A 19,570-nucleotide genomic window follows, 5' to 3' on the forward strand; every position below is an offset into this window, starting at 1 on the left:
GGATTGGGGATGAGAGACCATTTGAACCAAACACTTTACCAGGGTATAAAAAGGATCCAAGGGAGTTTGTGCCGTAGCTGGCAGGGTTGTAATCAATGTCCCAGAGGAGTGATTAATGGACCGGCCCTCCTTTTCCTCTACCTACAAGAGCAGCTGAGCCATTCCGACTGAGTCAGTGACTTTGTCATGTCGCTTCAGGCTGTGCCGCTGCAATAATCCCTCCCATATTAGCCATTCATCTGAAAGTAACTGTAAAACACATGTCAACTTAAATGGGTACCAGCAGAAAAAAGCATGATTACGCTGTCCAGGGAAACCTGCAAGGGCTGAAATGAAACTGAAATGAAATGCTTTTACTGTGGGAGGGGCAGGCAGATGGAGTAATGGAAAGTTGAGTGGTAAGAAGCATACCAAACTAGAAGCAATGTGGAAGCTTTGTTTTTGGAGCCCTCAATGGTACTCAAAAAGCAGGCTAGGCACAATTTGGATTGGGGATGGGATGTGGTACAGCAAGAGAAGGTGAATGCTTTACCTGGAAATGTTTACCAATTCTCCAATTTAAATTGCTTTCACTGCCAAATCTGCTGTTAACTGCAGAGGAGAAAACTCACTGGCACATGGTGTAGTTCATAGCAGCTTGAGAAAGGGCAATTTGGACCAGGGCAATGGTCCACTGCAAACAGTCCTGATCCAAATTGCTCTCCATAGGTAGTTTGGTTCTAAGAGCTCTATACTAAAATATACTGCATCAGCTAATGTCCCCAGGTTATGGGAATACCAACAGCTACTCCAGGAAAATATCACAAAAATTACATTGTGCAGTCATGGACCAATGTAACACCAGTGTAGTAGATGATAAACATGAGTACACTGAGAGGATTTGGGTGTTAAATAAATGAGTGAAATGAAATTCTTCTGGAAACCACTATATGATCTTGGGATTAATTTAAGTCCTTTACAAGATCAATGCATCACTTACCAATAACAAGTACACAATCATTTACAATGCAAGACCGCAACTTTAACATATCCTTGCGAAGCCCTGTTTTGTTGCTGCTGCTGTTGTACTATCATTAAAAGTAAGACCTTCTTCTACACATGGGAAACATTTGTCAGAAAAATATGCTGGAAAAGGCAGGTTTTGTAAGGCCAATGAAAAATGCTGTGCAGTGACATTTGCAAATTTTGTAAACAATCTCAGTTACTAGTTTAGACTTTAGATCATTTCAAAAGTTCCTCTTGCAAGCAACTACTCCTACTACATCTAGAAATACCTTTCATCTTAGTCTTTCTTCAAAACATAAAATGCATATCTGATAGATCCTCAGGACTTCATTGCTTTAGTGTGCATGAACATCTATCTGCATGGATCTTCAGACAGTCCAGATGGAAGGCTGTGAGCATGCAATAATACATGTCCCTTAAAGAAAAAAAAAATTAAAAAGGCAAGAATTGTGTAGCAATCCTTTTTCTAAAATTGTGTAGGGCCCACACACATGTATGCCACGTAGTATGAGATCCCAATATTAAATACTGTGTTAAAACAACCAGTCATGCTGATGTAATGCAGCAAATACAGAAGGCTTGTTTTGAGACTTTGTGTTGAGGGATTTTAGCTCATTTCTGGCTAGGTTATAGAAGCAAATATTTTGTCAGTTGTACCTGTAACATATACAAGAGAGCAGTTAAAGGTCAATTCTCCTCTTACGTCAAGTTAATGAATTAATAATCCCTTTATACTCACTACTAGTGTAACTGATGTAGGGCCATCTGAGCATGGCAACATGTGAAGGGATCAAATGAGAGAATGTGGGCTAGCCAAGCCCCTTGGACCAACACATCGGACAAGTGCTGAACACAGAGAGGTCTGGGGATGTGACCAGTGAGTGCAACGGTGCATTCACTGAATGTTGGGAGATAACACCTTAAGGGAATTTGGGATATTACAGAATGACATCTTCTTTAGTTATGGTAATTCTTTTGTTCTTGACAACTGATGAAACTATAGCTTTTGATTGGCTGGATATCAGATACCTGGCTTCAGCCCATTAAACCACTCTCCAACAGCCTACAGCTGTGCAAACCTGTGTAGCCAGCCTCTCACACTGGACGTACATACCTTATACCGTACAAAAACTGGACACAATATAACATGAAACAATCACTTGCAAATATTTAAGCCCTGGCTGAATGAGGAGGAACAATGTCTTTTCTTTATAGGGCCTATAATAAAAATGTGTAAGCAATAGTAATCATAGCTTCCTATAAGCTCTTCGGATCAGAGCTTAGAGAGGTACCAGAGCAAGGAAAACATAGAAACATTATATTTGTGTTCAACACTACGTAACTGAGCCTGGGGATGTTCACTTGTTGTTGAAGCAAATCCATGTCTCAAGGGAACACACTGAGCAGTGCTCACTGAAAAGTGCTCGGTGAAAATATCTGAGGATCCAACAAAGCCTTGCATTCTCATTGCTACAGCTTACTACTGACTCAACCAAGACCTCTGCAAATGCTGAATGGATGAGTTGAACATCTAAAGTGAACATCAGCTGAGGACTTCCTCACATCAGTATCATGAAAACAGCCACAAAGACAAATGGCCATGCTCAAATCACAAGCGCAGAGCTGACTGTGATGGTGGCGGCCGCAGCAGAAGTGAATGTAGAATTTAGCAAGGGCTAATATCCTACCAACATTCCCCCAAAGTTATAAGCTTGAATTCAAATCCTTTGAGAAACCAGTTTGGCAAAAGGACCTAAGATACCTGCACACTTCAGGAAACCCATTAAGCAAGAGGAATTTCACACATATTCCACTTACATATGCTCCAGAAAACAGAAGGCGTGTTTATATAGTCTAACAAAGTTGTGGCCTTATTTACCCTAGCTGAATGGGGGACGGGGACGGGTTGTGAACAGCATGCTTACTAGTCCCAAGTGTGACCTGAAAAGAACAGGAGCATTAGTCTTCATTCCCAAGAATGCCTGACAGGGTTTTATCAAATAAAAAAAGCGAATATGCCACAGTTGTCTCTAAGCAACGTCAGCAGCTAATTACATCTTCAGGTTCTCTCTTATATTACTATGACTGTGACTCTGCTGTGTTGGGTGTCAAAGTCCTAAGCTATATCATGGTCTGCATTTTAAGGTTAAAGGAGCTGCAGGGAGCCTATAGTGAACAAAGACCACAGAACCTATGTGGGCAACATGGAGCCTTTATCTTAACTGGGTCAAGACAGTCTTTCTTGGCTTAGCCACCACATTCTTGACCACATTGGCTCATTTTCCTGATAATGTGTTGTACCAATCACCACATTCCACAGCACCCAACTGCAGCAAGCGTCATTACCTCAACCTCGCTGCATATATGCCAGTGATCTAGATCCTGATCAGCAGCTGCTTTTCCAGGGGGCCACTCTGTGAGTGAGAGAGGGGCTTTTAACTCCCAAAGTGGCCCATCAGTCAGATATCTGGCCATAGATACCACCTCCTCCAACTCTCTTTTGCCTCTAGCTACTGAGCATGTGGGGAGAGGGGACAGTTTGCATGGAGAGAGGAGATAGTTTGCATGCCTCAGGGGACTCTTTTTGGCCCAGAGGTCTCAAGCGGACGATCCTTAATTTAGAGCTAAGAGCCTCAATCAGTCTGATCCCATTTATCTGCAATAACACAAGCAGCCGCTTGTTAAATGAAGGAGGAAGAGCTAGTTGTGACCTTGCTCTGGAACTCTGTCAATGTTTTGCTGGCAGACAGATCCACAACCAATAGATAGTTGCATAACAAGTGACTCATGGTTATTCATGTAGGTTACAGGAATGACAGCATAAGCACTGATGCAGATAATCTACTAATATAGCTGTTAGTGTGTGCGCAAAAACATCCACTCCTTGATTAATTCCATCGAATACAAAAATGAAAAACAGCTAAAGAAAGGTCTATGTAACTAGCAATGCCTTGACTGCCTTATGCAGTAAATCCTGGCTCGTGAACTGTACAGGACAGAGGAGAAATCAGCAGAGATGTACCTCTGTCTTCTGGGATACTCGGCACTGTGAACTTCTCACAACATGCCAAGAATATTCAATCTTCTAAAAAGATTAGTGGAAATGTTTGTTTTGAAGAGCAGAATTTACAGCCCATTCCTGAGCTGCCCGATGCATGGGGCTGCCACAGCGTCAAAATGGCTGCCACAGTATCCAGCACGCAACCAGGCAGCCACTGCCAGCACCTCGTGGAAGGGGACTTTCATGCCTTTCCCTGGGTAGGGGAAGCAGCCCTGCAATGGAGCTACTTGATTCCATAGCACCTCTGGAGTTGCCGCAGAACCGGAGAGTCCCATGTCAGACCACAAGGTCCCACATGGGGCCCAGGATCAGGTGGAGCAGAACTCCACTAGTCTCGCCCCCTCCCTCCCTGAATCTAGCCTCTGAGCACCAAGGAAAGGTAAATTTGCACCGGCTGACGGTGGCTGGTGCTAGAGGTTGGAGAGGATGGCAGGAGGCTGGAATGGGGGGGGGCTAGGGGTGAGAGGAGGGCAGACCAGGCCGGGGAAGGGGGACCAGCCTGGTCGACTTAGGTCAAATCCTAACCCCCTTTCCCAAGCAGCCGGGTGTTGCACTGAGGTGCTCAGATCAGTGCCAGCGATTTCATGGCACCGATCTGAGTAGCCCAATAGGGGTGGCTGCCACACGACACAGAGTAGGGAGAAAAATACTCCCTTACTCCAAGTTGTGTGGCAGCTACCTCCTACCCTACACTGGATATGGCACAGGCTAGTTGGCCTGCCTGTTCCAGCACAGGATAGGATTGAACTGCCCATTGTGGAACTGAGTGTGCAAAAATTCACTGAACATTACACTGAACAATCTGGTATTGTGTACATATGATTGTTTTTTGATATACATGTACAATTCTTCACACATTATGGTTAACACATTATGGTTAATATACATGATCAAAAACTTACATCTGTAGGGGTCTAGTCCCACGATTGCATTTTAAAATGAATGTACGTACATTCACACAACATTGTGTAGGTATCTACAAACACTGTACACACATACAGTGTAACATGTAAATAACCTTCAGGCCTCTGCTGCTCAGGTTGCAGCACCAGGAGGTCATGCAGTGTGCTGATGCCCTGCTACCATCCATTGGGATGGTAACCCATTCATCTCTAGCTTCTGAGATTTCAACAAATGCAGCTCATGTGCTATCAAAGCAAACCTTCACAGCCAAAAAGGCTAGAATAAAACCTGTTTTCTTTTTAAATGAAATATGTGGGTCTCAGTAACCTTAATTCAACCCAATACCATAGCCCAATTGACCAATACCAACCCAATTGACCATAGCCTCTTATGGTATGTCATGGAATGCCAGACCAAACCAGCAGCATGCTGTGAGTCCCATTTGTGCCAATCCACGTGGGATGTACAACAACATATTCACACAAAGCAGGAGTTATCCATGAAAACGCCATGCTAATCCCTCCTCTGGCACTGTCAATCATCCTTCCACTCACCTTCTCTGAAGTCTCAAAATACAACACACACGTGACTTTCTAACCATATATTCAAAATGCAGGTAATCGACTCATGCATTAAGAATAGGAAAACATACTTGGTATATTTAATGTCACAAAAAATTAAGGCTATAGAATTCACATGGGTTTTGTATCCAAATGTGTGCTACAACCATGGGAAATGCTAATTCCTCACGAGTTTCTGAACATTCGTTCTGGGTCCAAAAGCATCTAAGGAATTTGGAGGTAACACTTAATAGGGTATGGAAAAGGCCAGGCTACATCAGGAATGTCCTTATTCATGATGCTTCATGGTATACCTCTAGTGGAAGAATATAGCCTATTTGTAGCCTAGGTTGTTCAACATGGAATAACTTAAATCACCATATGAGAAAGAGGGAGATCGGGTGTAGCTGAAGTCATGTGACTCATAGATTTATTAGTTCTACAGTGATCTGGTTCATACAATTCTAACAAAGCCTGATTTGTTGGATCAGAAATACAAGCCACAACACTCTCTCTCTCTCTCTCTCTCTCTCTCTCTCCCCTTCCCTCCTTAGCTTGTACACAGAGCTGTGATGCAAGAATCCTGATTTGTTAAACCACAGATGTGCACATTGTCTGAACTCAGAAGCTGTGCTTTAATCATGATTTACAAACTCAGATATGAAACCAAGATTATAGATATCCTGGTTGCATATCTTGATCTGCAAACCATGGTTAAATCGCAACAACTGTACTCTGGACAACATGCAGAGGCATGGTTAACAAATCAGGATCCCTTCACATACAAAGTGAGGAGGAAATGTAGTAGAGAGGATCAACAGGGTCAAAGCTCATACAGCTTACATTCCTGATTCAACAAATCATGGTCTGTTAGATCATCTGAACTAGCCACAAACTCTTTTTGAAAGCAACAGGTGAGATTAAGGTTGCAATCCCATGCACGCTTTTCTGGGAGTAAGACCTATTAAACACAATGGGACTTACTTCTGTGTAGACATGCACAAGATTGTGTCCTGTTTTACATCTGTCTTACAAAATATCAAAGGGGTGTGTGTGTAAGGGAGACAGAAGATATGCCTGAGGGGAAAATCAGAAATAAAGGTTCTAGTTAAGGTATTTATGCAGCATCATTCACCATGGTATGTAAAGTAGGGCAGCTATGTCTAAGGTAATTGCTGTCAATTATTAAATATCGCTTTGTTCTGAAAAAGTGCCAAAAGATAGTGAATTTTTCATGGAAGCTCTCCGTATAAGTAAATAAAAGAAGGTAAATTATATCTGTCATTAATCAGTCCTGCGTTCTGGATAAAACACAAACTCTGAAACTTATTTTAAGCATCTGTACACCACATGCTACTGGGTGATCTTCACCCATTTCCACCATCCCCAGTGGTTGAATTCCATTCTTTCTCCCAACTGTCACCCTTCAGCCTGCATTTCACTTCTCCGGACGCTTTCCCACATTAGTTAGTGAGGCAGGGGCAGGAAGAATGGATGACTGCTGGGAGAATGGTCTGCAGAGGACAGTCAAAATTGTAAGAGGAACCCACTAATGTCTGCTTGCCATCATGTTAACTACCATTAATACCTTAAGATCTTTTTGTTCAAGAAGGCTTTTGATGGCTGGAAAGATAGACTGACTTTTGAATTTTAATTGAATGTAATTTTAATTTGCTTAATCTTATGTGATCCATGGAGTGTTCGTCTCGTTTTATTACCGCTGTATGAATGCTTGTAAGCCACCATGAGTGCCGTTATTGGGATAAAGGTGGGGTATTACTGTTATTTAAATAGATTAAACTATCATTAGGAAAGGGGCTGTAGTTCAATGATGGGTCACATGCTTTGCTTATTAGAAGGTCCCACTTTGATTCTTTGCTTTTTGACGGGGATGGGAACAGTAGTGGACCTTCCCAGCCCTGCACCCCGGGGCAAAGGTCCATAATGTCCCTGCCCCCGTGCACAAATCCAACCCCCCCCCCACTTACCTGGAGTGCACAGTGCCTTGTGCAATTCCAGGATACGTCGGGGAAGGCTACTGAAGTTTTCCCGACGCCTTAAACTGTGCTTCTGACAATTTAGAAGCACAGTTTCTGACCATATTGGAAGTCTCAGAGAGGCTTCCGCAGGGTCCTAAAGGTGCATGAGGCTCAGCACCCAGGGCATTTGCCCCATCAAGTGAAAAGCAGGTCCACCACTGGATGGGAAGGACCCCTGCCTGCAACCCTGGAGAGCAGCTGGTAGTCCGTGTACGATAGCAGTACTAATCTACATGGACTAATGACTCAACTTAGAATAAGGCATCTTCAACCTATAAGCAGGGCAAGAGGGTGATAATTCTCCTTCATTATCTCCAGCAACTGTTATTCAGAAGTACACGTCCTTTGAACATGGAGGCTTGGCTTAGCTCTCATGGTTAATAACTGTTCACAGATCTATCATTCATTAATTTGCCTTAGCACCTTTTAGAACAGGAGTGTCAAACATAAGGCCCGGGAGCCGGATGCGGCCTGAAGACGCTTTTTATCTGGCCCTCAGGCTCTCAGCTGCTGATCAGTGCTGAGACGTTACTGCTGAAAGGGCAGCCCACATGAAAATTGTGCTCCTATCTCTTGAAATATAATCAAGATTTGCGTAATTCCTCTTCTGTTACTTGAAGCTAATCATTTCCTAAGTGAGAAAAGGTTCTTATTTTTGGTTATGATCTGTTTAACGACATCACTTCCTGCCTGATGACATCACTTCTGGCCCTCAGCAGGCATCATGAATGCTATTTGGCCGTCTGTATGAAATGAGTTTGACACCCCTGGCAGACACCATCGCATCTTATAACAGCAAATTCCATGTGTTACATATGTGTGGCATAAAATAGCACTTTCTCGAATGTGTTCAAAATTTAACCCAGTCATTTCAATGGATTGGTGGCTTCAAGTTCTCGTATTAAAAGAGGGAGTGGAGACTATCTGGAGGGCATTAAAGCTGCATGGCTCTCAAAATACTACAGGCACAACTAAACAGACTTGCATATGCAAAGTGGTTTGCGAAATGAAGATAAGAGCAGGGCAGTGGAACAACATTTCATTGCTTGCATAGAATGCACAATAATCTAGAACAGGGGTGCCCAAACCCCAGCCCGGGGGCCACTTGTGGCGCCTGGGGACCCCTAATGCAGCCTGCTGAGACTCCCCAGTCTCCAATGAGCCTCTGGCCCTCTGGAGACTTGCTGGAGTCCATGCTGGCCCAACACAACTGCTCTCAGCATGAGGGTGACTGTTCTACCTCTTGCGTGAGCTATGGGACGAGGGCTCCCTCTACTGCTTGCTGTTTCATGTTTGTGATGCAGCAGCGGCAGTGAAGGAAAGACCGGCCTTGCTTTGTGCAAGGCCTTTTGTAGGCCTTGAGCTATTGCAAGATCTTCATTCATTTATAGAAGTTCCATCTCTAATATATTCATTTGTGTAAATTTATGTAAATTTATTCAAAATTGAAATGTAAATTAATCCCCCCCCCCGGCCCCTGACACAGTGTCAGAGAGATGATATGGCCCTCCTGCCAAAAGGTTTGGTCACCCCTGATCTAGAATGGCCAGTTTCTCAGTGTGCTTGGTTGTTCTTCTCTGCCTGCACCTCAGTACCAGTACTCCTTCAGGTCAGTTACATGGAACAGTTACAAAGAACAAAACAATGACACACAGGAAGAACTTAAGAACAAAAAAATCCAGAGCATCCTCAATTCTGATAGATGTTCCACAGGAAACAGGAACATTCTGTGTCAAGCAACAGTTTCTTTGTGCCATTCTGTACCACTCCATGTGAGTCTGTACCACCAGCTGAGCTCCAAACAGCTTCATTTTATGCTCACTCATAATGTGCTTTGCTCAAGCAGTTCAAACATAATTTACTATTTGCAACATGCCATGGGGATTTTGTTTTTAAAAGCAACATTTCCCATCTAATCTCTTAATTGTGAAGTCTACTGTATAATAAGAACCCCTTTCATTGGCCTCTGTGTGAATGCTGGGGATTAGGTTTAGCCTTTATTAACACACTTACAAAACACTGAACAACATGTGCTGGAATTGTACATCACTACTTTTGCTACTGCAAAAAAACTTATTCTTCTTTCGTGCAGCTTTTGTGTAGTGTGTGTATACGTGTACACACACACACACACACACACACACACACACACACACACACACACAGAAAACTCAAAAGTTGTACGAAAGGAGAATAAGTAAGATTTTTTTGCAATAGCATTCATATAAAAGGTGAATGTCCAGCCCAAAATATATCTGATGCAAAGCACTGGTAAATTCCAACACATTCTCAGTCCTGAGTGGTGTTGAGAGAACAGGAATATTCTGTGTCAACTCACACTTGCTTCTTTGTTGAAGGGTTGAAGAACTTATTCCTAATGTTAGGTGATGAATAACACGAGTGTAACTGCATTCTGTCACAGGCTTAACTGCAGGAAGTGTCCATGTTCCGACTAAAGAAAACAACTAAATTCAAAATCGGAAACATTCAAGTCCCACTTCAAGTCCGTAACTGGAAAGGTTACCAGAACATTATACAGGTGTAATTCCAAGTACCCTTGTGACAGCTGTGTACTTAAAAATACTGTATTCCTTTTAAAGAAGAGACAATATATCAGATCTTGACATGCAGCAGAAGAACAATGAAAACAATATATTTGAAAATGCCAAAGGACAGCAAACCTAGAATGTTACAGTAGAAACAATGCAACCTTTATGGGTCAAGCTGTAATTTAAGTCTTATCTACACTAGATTTAATAAGATACTTTAATAAAATGCTATAGATTTATGATCAAAGACTGTTTAGTCCAACAGATCAGCTTCTGTCAGCTTTCTTTTACCAGTCTTGCCTTACTGCTATTGTTGTCATTGTTATCATTATTATAACAGTTCACAATCATACTTCAATATATTATGATTGTTAATTTGTACAGGTACACTTTGATTTGTAGAATGTTCTCCATCAAGTCACTAATGTACCAATATTCATAATAAGGGAAGGATTCACCCCTGTGCTTTATTAGTGATTAGACACAGGTATAACAACTGTCCACGTGACAAACTGCTAACACCAGAGTGACCTGAATGTGTGTTCCCATGAAATAATGACATCATCTCCCTCACTGACCAATCAAACAAAAACAGGGTGGAATTAGTTTCTATCTGTAGTCATGCTGTCCAGAGACTTGGGAAACGTACTACATTCCCTGGAACTAGAAAAACCTTATCTACATCAAGGAATCCTGGACCTTAACATCCATTTTACTGGTATTTTTAACATCAGAGGTTGCTCAAAAGTTTCTTCCAAAGTGAGCTAACTGCTGAGCAGCTAGATCTTTCACAAGATCTTTCATCCTAGCTTGGATTTTGCCATGTCCATAACCAGTTCCTACCGCATTTATGTTTGTCATCAGGCAGCATGTTATTCATTTTTCTAAACAAAACCCACTCCATGTGTCAGCAGCTGTTAACCAATATCGTTGGAGCCAATTTGCTTGCTTCTTTGCAGTGAACCATAAGAAGCAGGCAAGAAAAATACTTCCAATGTTCAGCAACAGTAGCTTACAAGGAAACAATGGATTCCAGGAAACATGCCTAGAAAACAGGCAGCATGAAATGGGATCATTATTAAGAGCTGTTGCAGCAGAGTGGCTACAAGACTGTGCAGTGAATTAAGACTTCCCTGGTTCGAATCTCAGCTCTGTCATGAATTCAATAGGTCAGTAGTTCCTAAACCTTAGAGGCAGCTGCCTAATTTATAAATGCCAAGGCATATGGCTATAATGATGATTGGGCTGCAGTGCTCCCCCCCATAGCAGCTTGTTTAACCCGTGATGCACATAGCCTAATCTGCACTGTCAGTTTCACGAACTACCAAGACTTGGGTCATGACCCTCTGGTGGGTCCCAGACCCACAGTTTGAGAACCACTGCATTAGGCAAGGTATTCTTTCTGTCTATGTTTTCCTTATCTGCAAAGTGAGGAAAATAATACTCACTTAACTTACAGGTTCATTGTGAGGACAGCAACAAGATAATACATGTTTAGCACATTCATATAGCACAACACAAATGTTCAGTACTATTAGTTCACAACCTATTCAAGATGTAGGAATTTTTAGCAAAGAATTATAAATTATATTTCAGCTGACATGAGCGAGTAGATCTGAAGCTCACATAAAGTCATGCCAAATCTGACTGGCTCTGCAGGCTGACCTTTGATTGGCCAAAAACTTGTATCCTGCTTCCTGTCAAGCAATAGATATAAACCACAGTTTACCCGCTGTCCTTTTACATGACCCAGTTATGGACTGACTTCTAGTGATCATTTCTGTATGAACTTGGATCCTTCTGTGCTCTTCTATCTTGCTCCAATCCACCTGTCATTCTCTTTTCACAGGAAGGAGGGAAAAAGAGAACAAACTGAAACTATTCTATTTTCCAAACTTGGGTTCCAATTGTGATAGTGGTTTTGTACTACATCCCTGAAAAACGACACCTACCAGTGTGAGTGCCAGAGTCAAACATGAGAATGAGGTCTTCAAACATGTGCCAAAAGTACTGTATACCATCTGAATAGTTTATTCGTTAGGAACATGCATGTATGAACATGATTATTACCAAATATTGTGGGCCCTCCATATCTGTGGATTCGGAACCAAGGATTCGGCCATGTGCAGTTCAGAACTTGCAGCTGGACCCCACTGAAGACCTCACGGATGTAACTGGAACCTTTTTCTGGTCACAGCTGGGAGGCTTTCTGAGGCCTGCAGAGGCCATGTGCAGCCTCATGTGGCCTCTGCAGGCCTCAGAATGCCACTTGGAGGCTTTTAAAGTGAACTTCCGGTTTTCGGTGAAACCCTCAGAAGGACTCCGAACATGACCAGATCCAGTCGTGCTCAGAGGGTCCTGGTTGCCTAAACCCGCAGATTCAAACATCTGTGGATTTTGGTATCCCTGGGGGTTCAGGGAACAGAACCCCCGTGGATAATGAGGGTCACCCTATACACCTGCATTGGTTTTAGTTTTACATGAGATTGAACAAGTATTTGTACTGTCATGCAATGCTGAGGTTCTGAGAACCCCACAAACTACTACTACGTGAGAAGCTAAACAACAGTTTCAGTGCTACAGCTGAAATCCTTCAACAAAGGATTTGTTTTCTTGCTTCAGTTTGGATCCCTAAGCAGAAATGCATCCACCAGGCGAAAGATGACACATGTTTGCAAACAGTCTTTCCTTCTGAAATGTGCAAGTCTTATCGTGTTATTACTAAGGAATTCAACAAAATTCAGCTCCAGTTCACAAGTAGCCAACAAAAGTTCAGAAACAGTTATGGACAAGAATAGTAAAAGGCTTCCCTGAAAGCTGCTGACCTCCACATTAACAAACGCAAAGGATTTTTTTGCATTGTTTTCGTTAAGCCTGCACTGGCTATCTGTCACAAGACCCACTTTGCTTATAATAATGGATGCCCTTTCCTGGCACATTCATCTCATAAGAAGAGCCTCCTGGATCAGACCAAAGGCCCATCTAGTCCAGCTCCTTCACTCAAGCACATAAACAAGGGGGAGCTGAGCTAGAAAAGTGTGAGAGCACCCCCCCCTGCCCCCAGCTTTATCTTCTCAATGAGAAAACGACACATAAGTGAAAGCAGGCCCAGTCTAGTGCTGAGGATCACACTGAAAAAGTGCCCTGAAGCAAAGCAACTGAGTTGATTTTTTTCAGAGGACTATGGGGCCAGTATGGTCTTGGGAGGTAAATGTTGTACCCTGGGCTCCAAACTACTCCACCTTCTCTGTTGCTATAGTGAATATACCTTTTCCATTCACTGATGTGTATAAAAGACCATTTATGTGGCCTGTTCACAATGTAGTCAAAGCAAATATTTGATGAAAGGTAGGAACATACCTGAATAAGAGAGACATTGTGTAGACTAAGTCTGAAGAGGTAGTTCCTGTGAAAGCAAAGAACGGAAATTAAAAAAAATGTGTGAAGGTACCACAGAATTTTTTTTACATGAATAAACAAATAACATCATTACATCTTTATGCGGTAGGAAAAGGGCTTTGCATTTTTGAATGTAGTACACAATCCTGGTGGCTCAAGCTATGAAAAGCTCATAAGCAGTCTCCTTGTTTGATGGTCTTCAAATGAACTTTGGAAACAGCAGCAGAACTGTCCAAGCCCTGTACAGTCAAAATACAAAGAAACCTTAATTCCTGGCCAAGTGTAAAACCTGCCATTGCCTTTGATAAGCACTGGATCTTATGCTTATGCTCCAGGCAGAGGAGAATCAGAAGTTCTGATCCCCAAAAGAACATTACTGGCAAAATCTTATTCCCTTAAGCCAGGATTTGTGATACCAGGAAAGGTTGGAGATTTTGCTGCATATCAGGAAATCTGGGCCAGGGTCAAGGGAAATTCTGGAATATTGTCATTTTCTCTTCATTTCACATAATCTTTACAGCAGAGGAACATCTGGAAAATAGGAGGGGGGGGGACAGCCACTGACAAAATAGCTCTCTTCATGTAACTTTCTTTGGCTGTTGTTTTGTTGTCATGTTGGCACACAACTTGCCAAGTGGAGGTAGGCAGCAATTTAAAGTAGCCTCCACATTTCAGATCTATGCTTTGTGTCGTTCCCAGGTACGAGATTCTTAACATATAACCTTTTCAGTCTTTCTGTCTTTTCTTTTTTTTCCACTTCTGTCTGCAAGCCAAGAAAATTGTTTACTCAAGCAAGAGCCTGATATTGTTTTACAAGAGTGCTTGGCTTTGATTTATGAATCCACATTTTTGTTCCCTCGCATTTCAAGCTCTGGATATATCACCGGCATTTAAATCTTATCTGGACACAATGTCAAATCCTCACACAAAGCCCACTTACAGCTGCAATATCACATAATCAACAGACCTGTTCTCCACACTGCACATCTAAAAGATTCATCTCGACCACTGTCTGCTTCTGAAAAGTTTAGGGCCCAACTCTTTGTAGATGCTCCACACTTAACATAAGAACATAAGAACAGCCCCACTGGATCAGGCCATAGGCCCATCTAGTCCAGCTTCCTGTATCTCACAGCGGCCCACCAAATGCCCCAGGGAGCACACCAGATAACAAGAGACCTCATCCTGGTGCCCTCCCTTGCATATGACAGCCCATTTCTAAAATCAGGAGGTTGCGCATACACATCATGGCTTGTACCCCGTAATGGATTTTTCCTCCAGAAACTTGTCCAATCCCCTTTTAAAGGCGTCTAGGCTAGACGCCAGCACCACATCCTGTGGCAAGGAGTTCCACAGACCGACCACACGCTGAGTAAAGAAATATTTTCTTTTGTCTGTCCTAACCCCCCCAACACTCAATTTTAGTGGATGTCCCCTGGTTCTGGTATTATGTGAGTGTAAAGAGCATCTCCCTATCCACTCTGTCCATCCCCTGCATAATTTTGTATGTCTCAATCATGTCCCCCCTCAAGCGTCTCTTTTCTAGGCTGAAGAGGCCCAAACGCCGTAGCCTTTCCTCATAAGGAAGGTGCCCCAGCCCAGTAATCATCTTAGTCACTCTCTTTTGCACCTTTTCCATTTCCACTATGTCTTTTTTGAGATGCGGCGACCAGAACTGGACACAATACTCCAGGTGTGGCCTTACCATAGATTTGTACAACGGCATTATAACACTTCATTTTCTCATGTTATGTTTGTGGCAAGGGAACAACATGGCTCCTTCTTGCACAGCTCAGAAGCGCCATGCCTCATGGGAGAAACTGGTGCCAGTGTTGCCCCAGGTCCTGGGAGGAATGATGCTGGCATAAGGAGCAGCCACAATGCCACTGAGAGATTCCCCTGTTATCCAAATGAAGTAGTTGCCTTGCTGCAGCATCAACACCACAAAAGGTGACCTGCAAAGGAATCTGAGTCCTTACAGAAATAGAATGAGACACAAATCTAGCAGTGATTTATTATTGCTCTCCTCCTTCGGCCAGCATGACTAAGAAGACAGTGAACAGCTTGCTTTTAGCTGCTTGACAAATAACATTGCACATGTTTTATAACCATAACAGAACCTCCAAGACCTGAATGCTTAGATTTCACCAAGGCTCCCAATGACACTAGCAATCCTGTATAAACAGAACTTCCATGACCTGAACATCTGATTATTTGCACACTTGCAACATCTTCAAGGCATTTGGCTAAATGTGTTCATGCTTGTTGCCATTATCTAGCCAGATACAAACTATTTTCATGTTTATTCTGGTTATTTTTATTTTTGGTGACATACAAGAGAAAATCAGCTGTAGTGTCGTCATCTTTGGCACTGAGTGGAAACTTCAATTCAACCATGTGCTTTTCATGTATGCTTTAGTAAAATCACATTATACCATTACAAAACTAAATACAGAAGATCTAGCATGCAACATATAAAACAATTTCAGCAGTGCTCCTTGGGGAGTTCAACCTTTCCATATGCCTCTGGCCCCAGTTCACCCTGAGGAGGGCAACCTGAAGTTTAATGGTTTTGTATTACTATACTGTTGTTAAGAATGCTATTTAAATGCATTGGTTTTGGACAGCTTGTAATAAGGATTTGGGGCTTGTTCCCAGCTTGTAGAGACACTGTATATTTTGACTGAATACTTACGATATTTCTTCCATAGCTATTGGATGGGGATGGGAATGGGAAGTGGATGTAATCAAACATTAATAAAGAGTAGTGTATTAACAATAGGGACTAGGTTTAGCCAACTTTCACTGACAAATAATGTGGGATGTTAATCCTCTAACCAAAACATTGTACTACCTGCCAACTCATCTGCTGGGGGATGTGACTTGGTTGCTCAGGTTACTAATACAGTACAAGACAAATCTCTTCTCTTTAAATGTTAGAATTTCAGTAACAGTCCTACAAATAAACCTGAAGATGGATTTTGAGATAGCTGCACTTGCTATAATTTTTTTAGCATGTTACATGCAAAGTTCCATTTCATGAAGGTTTCCATAAAGGAATCCTACTAAGTGCAGCATTCTCAAATTCTAGGTTCAGGATACAGGAAGCAACATGTTTTATTTGTTATTACCTAAAGAAAAAGGTTTTTTTGCAGACCCGCTTCCAGAACATCTAAAGTATGTGTGTATGTAGGTATGCTTCAGTCACCATCTTGAGTGACCTGCCAGCCTTTCCAGAATCCACAAGCTGGACCCAAGGAGTGGGCTGCCATAGTTTAAAACAAGTGCATAAAAAATTGAAACAGTAGGGTAAAAAACATATCCCAAAGAAATGTATAATGTAGATTAAAGTGCAAACATCAGCATGTTGTTTTAACTTTTCAGCAAATTTTCACTTATTTCTACTGCTTGTGTCTCCTGAGGCCCAATGAAATGAAGTCAACAAACCCAAACTCCCCTCCCTTGGAAGCATGATCCACACATCCACCTCCTCCCATTCCCTGTCTATCCATCTGCACCTCCTCTCTTATCCTTCATCTATCTTTTTTCTAGGGACAGGGTATATTGGCACTTATGCCACCAAGCAATTTTTTTCCGTTTGCTTTGAGCCTGAGGCTTCTTCTCAGCATTGGTCCTTTGAAAAAAGGAGACAGCATACTACTGTCCCCTACTACTGTCTCCTACCGAGGAAATCACCTTTCCTGCTAGAAGGGAAGCCCCAGTACTCTGCTCTATCCCCCACCACATCTTTGGCTTCATTTAGCTTTATTTCATAGCTGCAGTTTCATTGTGTTTTCCATACTGCTGTAATGCCCAGTCTCTTATTATACTGTCTTCACAATGTTATCTTGCAATACTTATGTTAAGAACATAAGAACATAAGAACAGCCCCACTGGATCAGGCCATAGGCCCATCTAGTCCAGCTTCCCGTATCTCACAGCTGCCCACCAAACGCCCCAGGGAGCACACCAGACAACAAGAGACCTCATCCTGGTGTTCTCCCCTACATCTGGCATTCTGACTTAACCCATTCCTAAAATCAGGAGGTTGCGCATACACATCATGGCTTGTACCCCATAATGGATTTTTTCTCCAGAAACTCGTCCAATCCCCTTTTAAAGGCGTCTAGGCTAGACGCCAGCACCACATCCTGTGGCAAGGAGTTCCACAGACCGACCACATGCTGAGTAAAGAAATATTTTCTTTTGTCTGTCCTAACCCACCCAACACTCAATTTTAGTGGATGTCCCCTGGTTCTGGTATTATGTGAGAGTGTAAAGAGCATCTCCCTATCCACTCTGTCCATCCCCTGCATAATTTTGTATGTCTCAATCATGTCCCCCCTCAAGCGTCTCTTTTCTAGGCTGAAAAGGCCCAAACGCCGTAGCCTTTCCTCATAAGGAAGGTGCCTCAGCCCCGTAATCATCTTAGTCGCTCTCTTTTGCACCTTTTCCATTTCCACTATGTCTTTTTTGAGATGCGGCGACCAGAACTGGACACAATACTCCAGGTGTGGCCTTACCATAGATTTGTACAACGGCATTATAATACTAGCCGTTTTGTTCTCAATACCCTTCCAAATGATCCCAAGTATAGAATTGGCCTTCTTCACTGCCGCCGCACATTGGGTCGACACTTTCATCGACCTGTCCACCACCACCCCAAGATCTCTCTCCTGATCTGTCACAGACAGCTCAGAACCCATCAGCCTATATCTAAAGTTTTGATTTTTTGCCCCAATGTGCATGACTTTACACTTACTGACATTGAAGCGCATCTGCCATTTTGCTGCCCATTCTGCCAGTCTGGAGAGATCCTTCTGGAGCTCCTCACAATCACTTCTGGTCTTTACCACTCGGAAAAGTTTGTTCCAAGATTGTTGTTCCAAGATCAAGCCATCACCTCTAGTTCCCATTTTTTTAATTTCAGCAATCATACAGCTTAATAGCTGCAAACACCATGACACAGGAAGTATGCACAGCCAATGCTTCACAGTGCCATATCTGAGGGGGGTCCAAGGGAGGGTCATTTGACTACAGTTGGCACATCTGGGGGCAGCAGAGCCCCCCAGCCATGCCCCCCACTGATCCAGCCCACTGTCTCCCTTCTAGAGCCTTTCAATACGCAGCCTCCCCGACTCTCCAAAGGCTTCTAGAAGGGAGGCAGTGGGCGGGACCGGTGGGGGTCGTAGCATGGGCAGCGGGGGGAACAGCCTGCAGTTGTGGCCCCAAGAGGCTCTGGAACCAGGATTTCTACTGGTGTTTCAGAATTGGTGAATGGGTACATAAATGCATGCAAATATTTCTGGACCCATGAAAGGAGCCAAAAGGACCAAGTGAATAAAAGGCTCAGTTGGCCCAAACTCCATTTAGATAAGCAGGATTTATATGCCTTAGGCCCAAATCCTAACCAACTTTCCAGCAGCAGCATAACTCTGCCTGTTGGGCATGTGCTGCATCCTGCAGTTGGGTGACACTCATGGAGGCCTCCTCAAAGTAAGGGAATGTTTGTTCCCTCACCTCGGAGCTACACTGTCCTTATGTCAGTGCAGGAAAGTGGGTTAGGTTGCACCCTTAGGATGCAATCCTAACCTGGACTTGGGCCAGCCTGGGAGGGTTGCAAACATGCCGTAAAGCATGTTTGCGCCTCCTTACAAGGAAGCCATGTCGGTGCATCCAGATGCACCGATGCACAGAGGATGACATAAGCCTCCGTGCCGGCTTCCCCTCAGTCACTTGTGTCGGCCCGCCTGTGCTGACACAAGCGGAAAAGGTAGGCATGGGGGGGCTGGGAGGAGGAGGAGGGAGGCGTTCCTGGGCGGGGGAAGGGAGGGCAATGTGTGGCCCCGGGGGCAGGTGTGCAGGGAGCCGGAGGCAGGGCTGGGATTTGGCAATTATGCTGGATCCCAACCCCCATCCCCAAGGAGAACAGAGCGGCTTCAAGCTGCTCCACTCTCCTCAGACTTGTGCCACTTCAGGAGGTGGCGCAAGTCCGAGGAGACCCATTGGGGCCAGGAGCCCTTACCCAGGGCTAAGGGGGAAAGTTTCTCTTTG

The 19,570-nt window shown here is 43.4% G+C and overlaps 1 protein-coding gene across 9 annotated transcripts in view; it reads right to left on the minus strand.

The window, feature by feature from the left end:
* SEMA5B (semaphorin 5B) overlaps nucleotides 1–19,570 on the minus strand; it is a 443,759-nt gene that overhangs the window by 143,410 nt on the left and 280,779 nt on the right. For all 9 annotated transcript variants that reach the window (XM_066611786.1, XM_066611789.1, XM_066611780.1 and 6 more), the window contains one exon: nucleotides 13,478–13,523. In XM_066611786.1, the coding sequence (XP_066467883.1) occupies nucleotides 13,478–13,523 (46 nt within the window). The remainder of the gene's footprint in view (nucleotides 1–13,477; nucleotides 13,524–19,570) is intronic.

The sequence above is a fragment of the Tiliqua scincoides genome, chromosome 1, assembly GCF_035046505.1.
Source record: "Tiliqua scincoides isolate rTilSci1 chromosome 1, rTilSci1.hap2, whole genome shotgun sequence".
Taxonomy (NCBI): Eukaryota; Metazoa; Chordata; class Lepidosauria; order Squamata; family Scincidae; genus Tiliqua; species Tiliqua scincoides.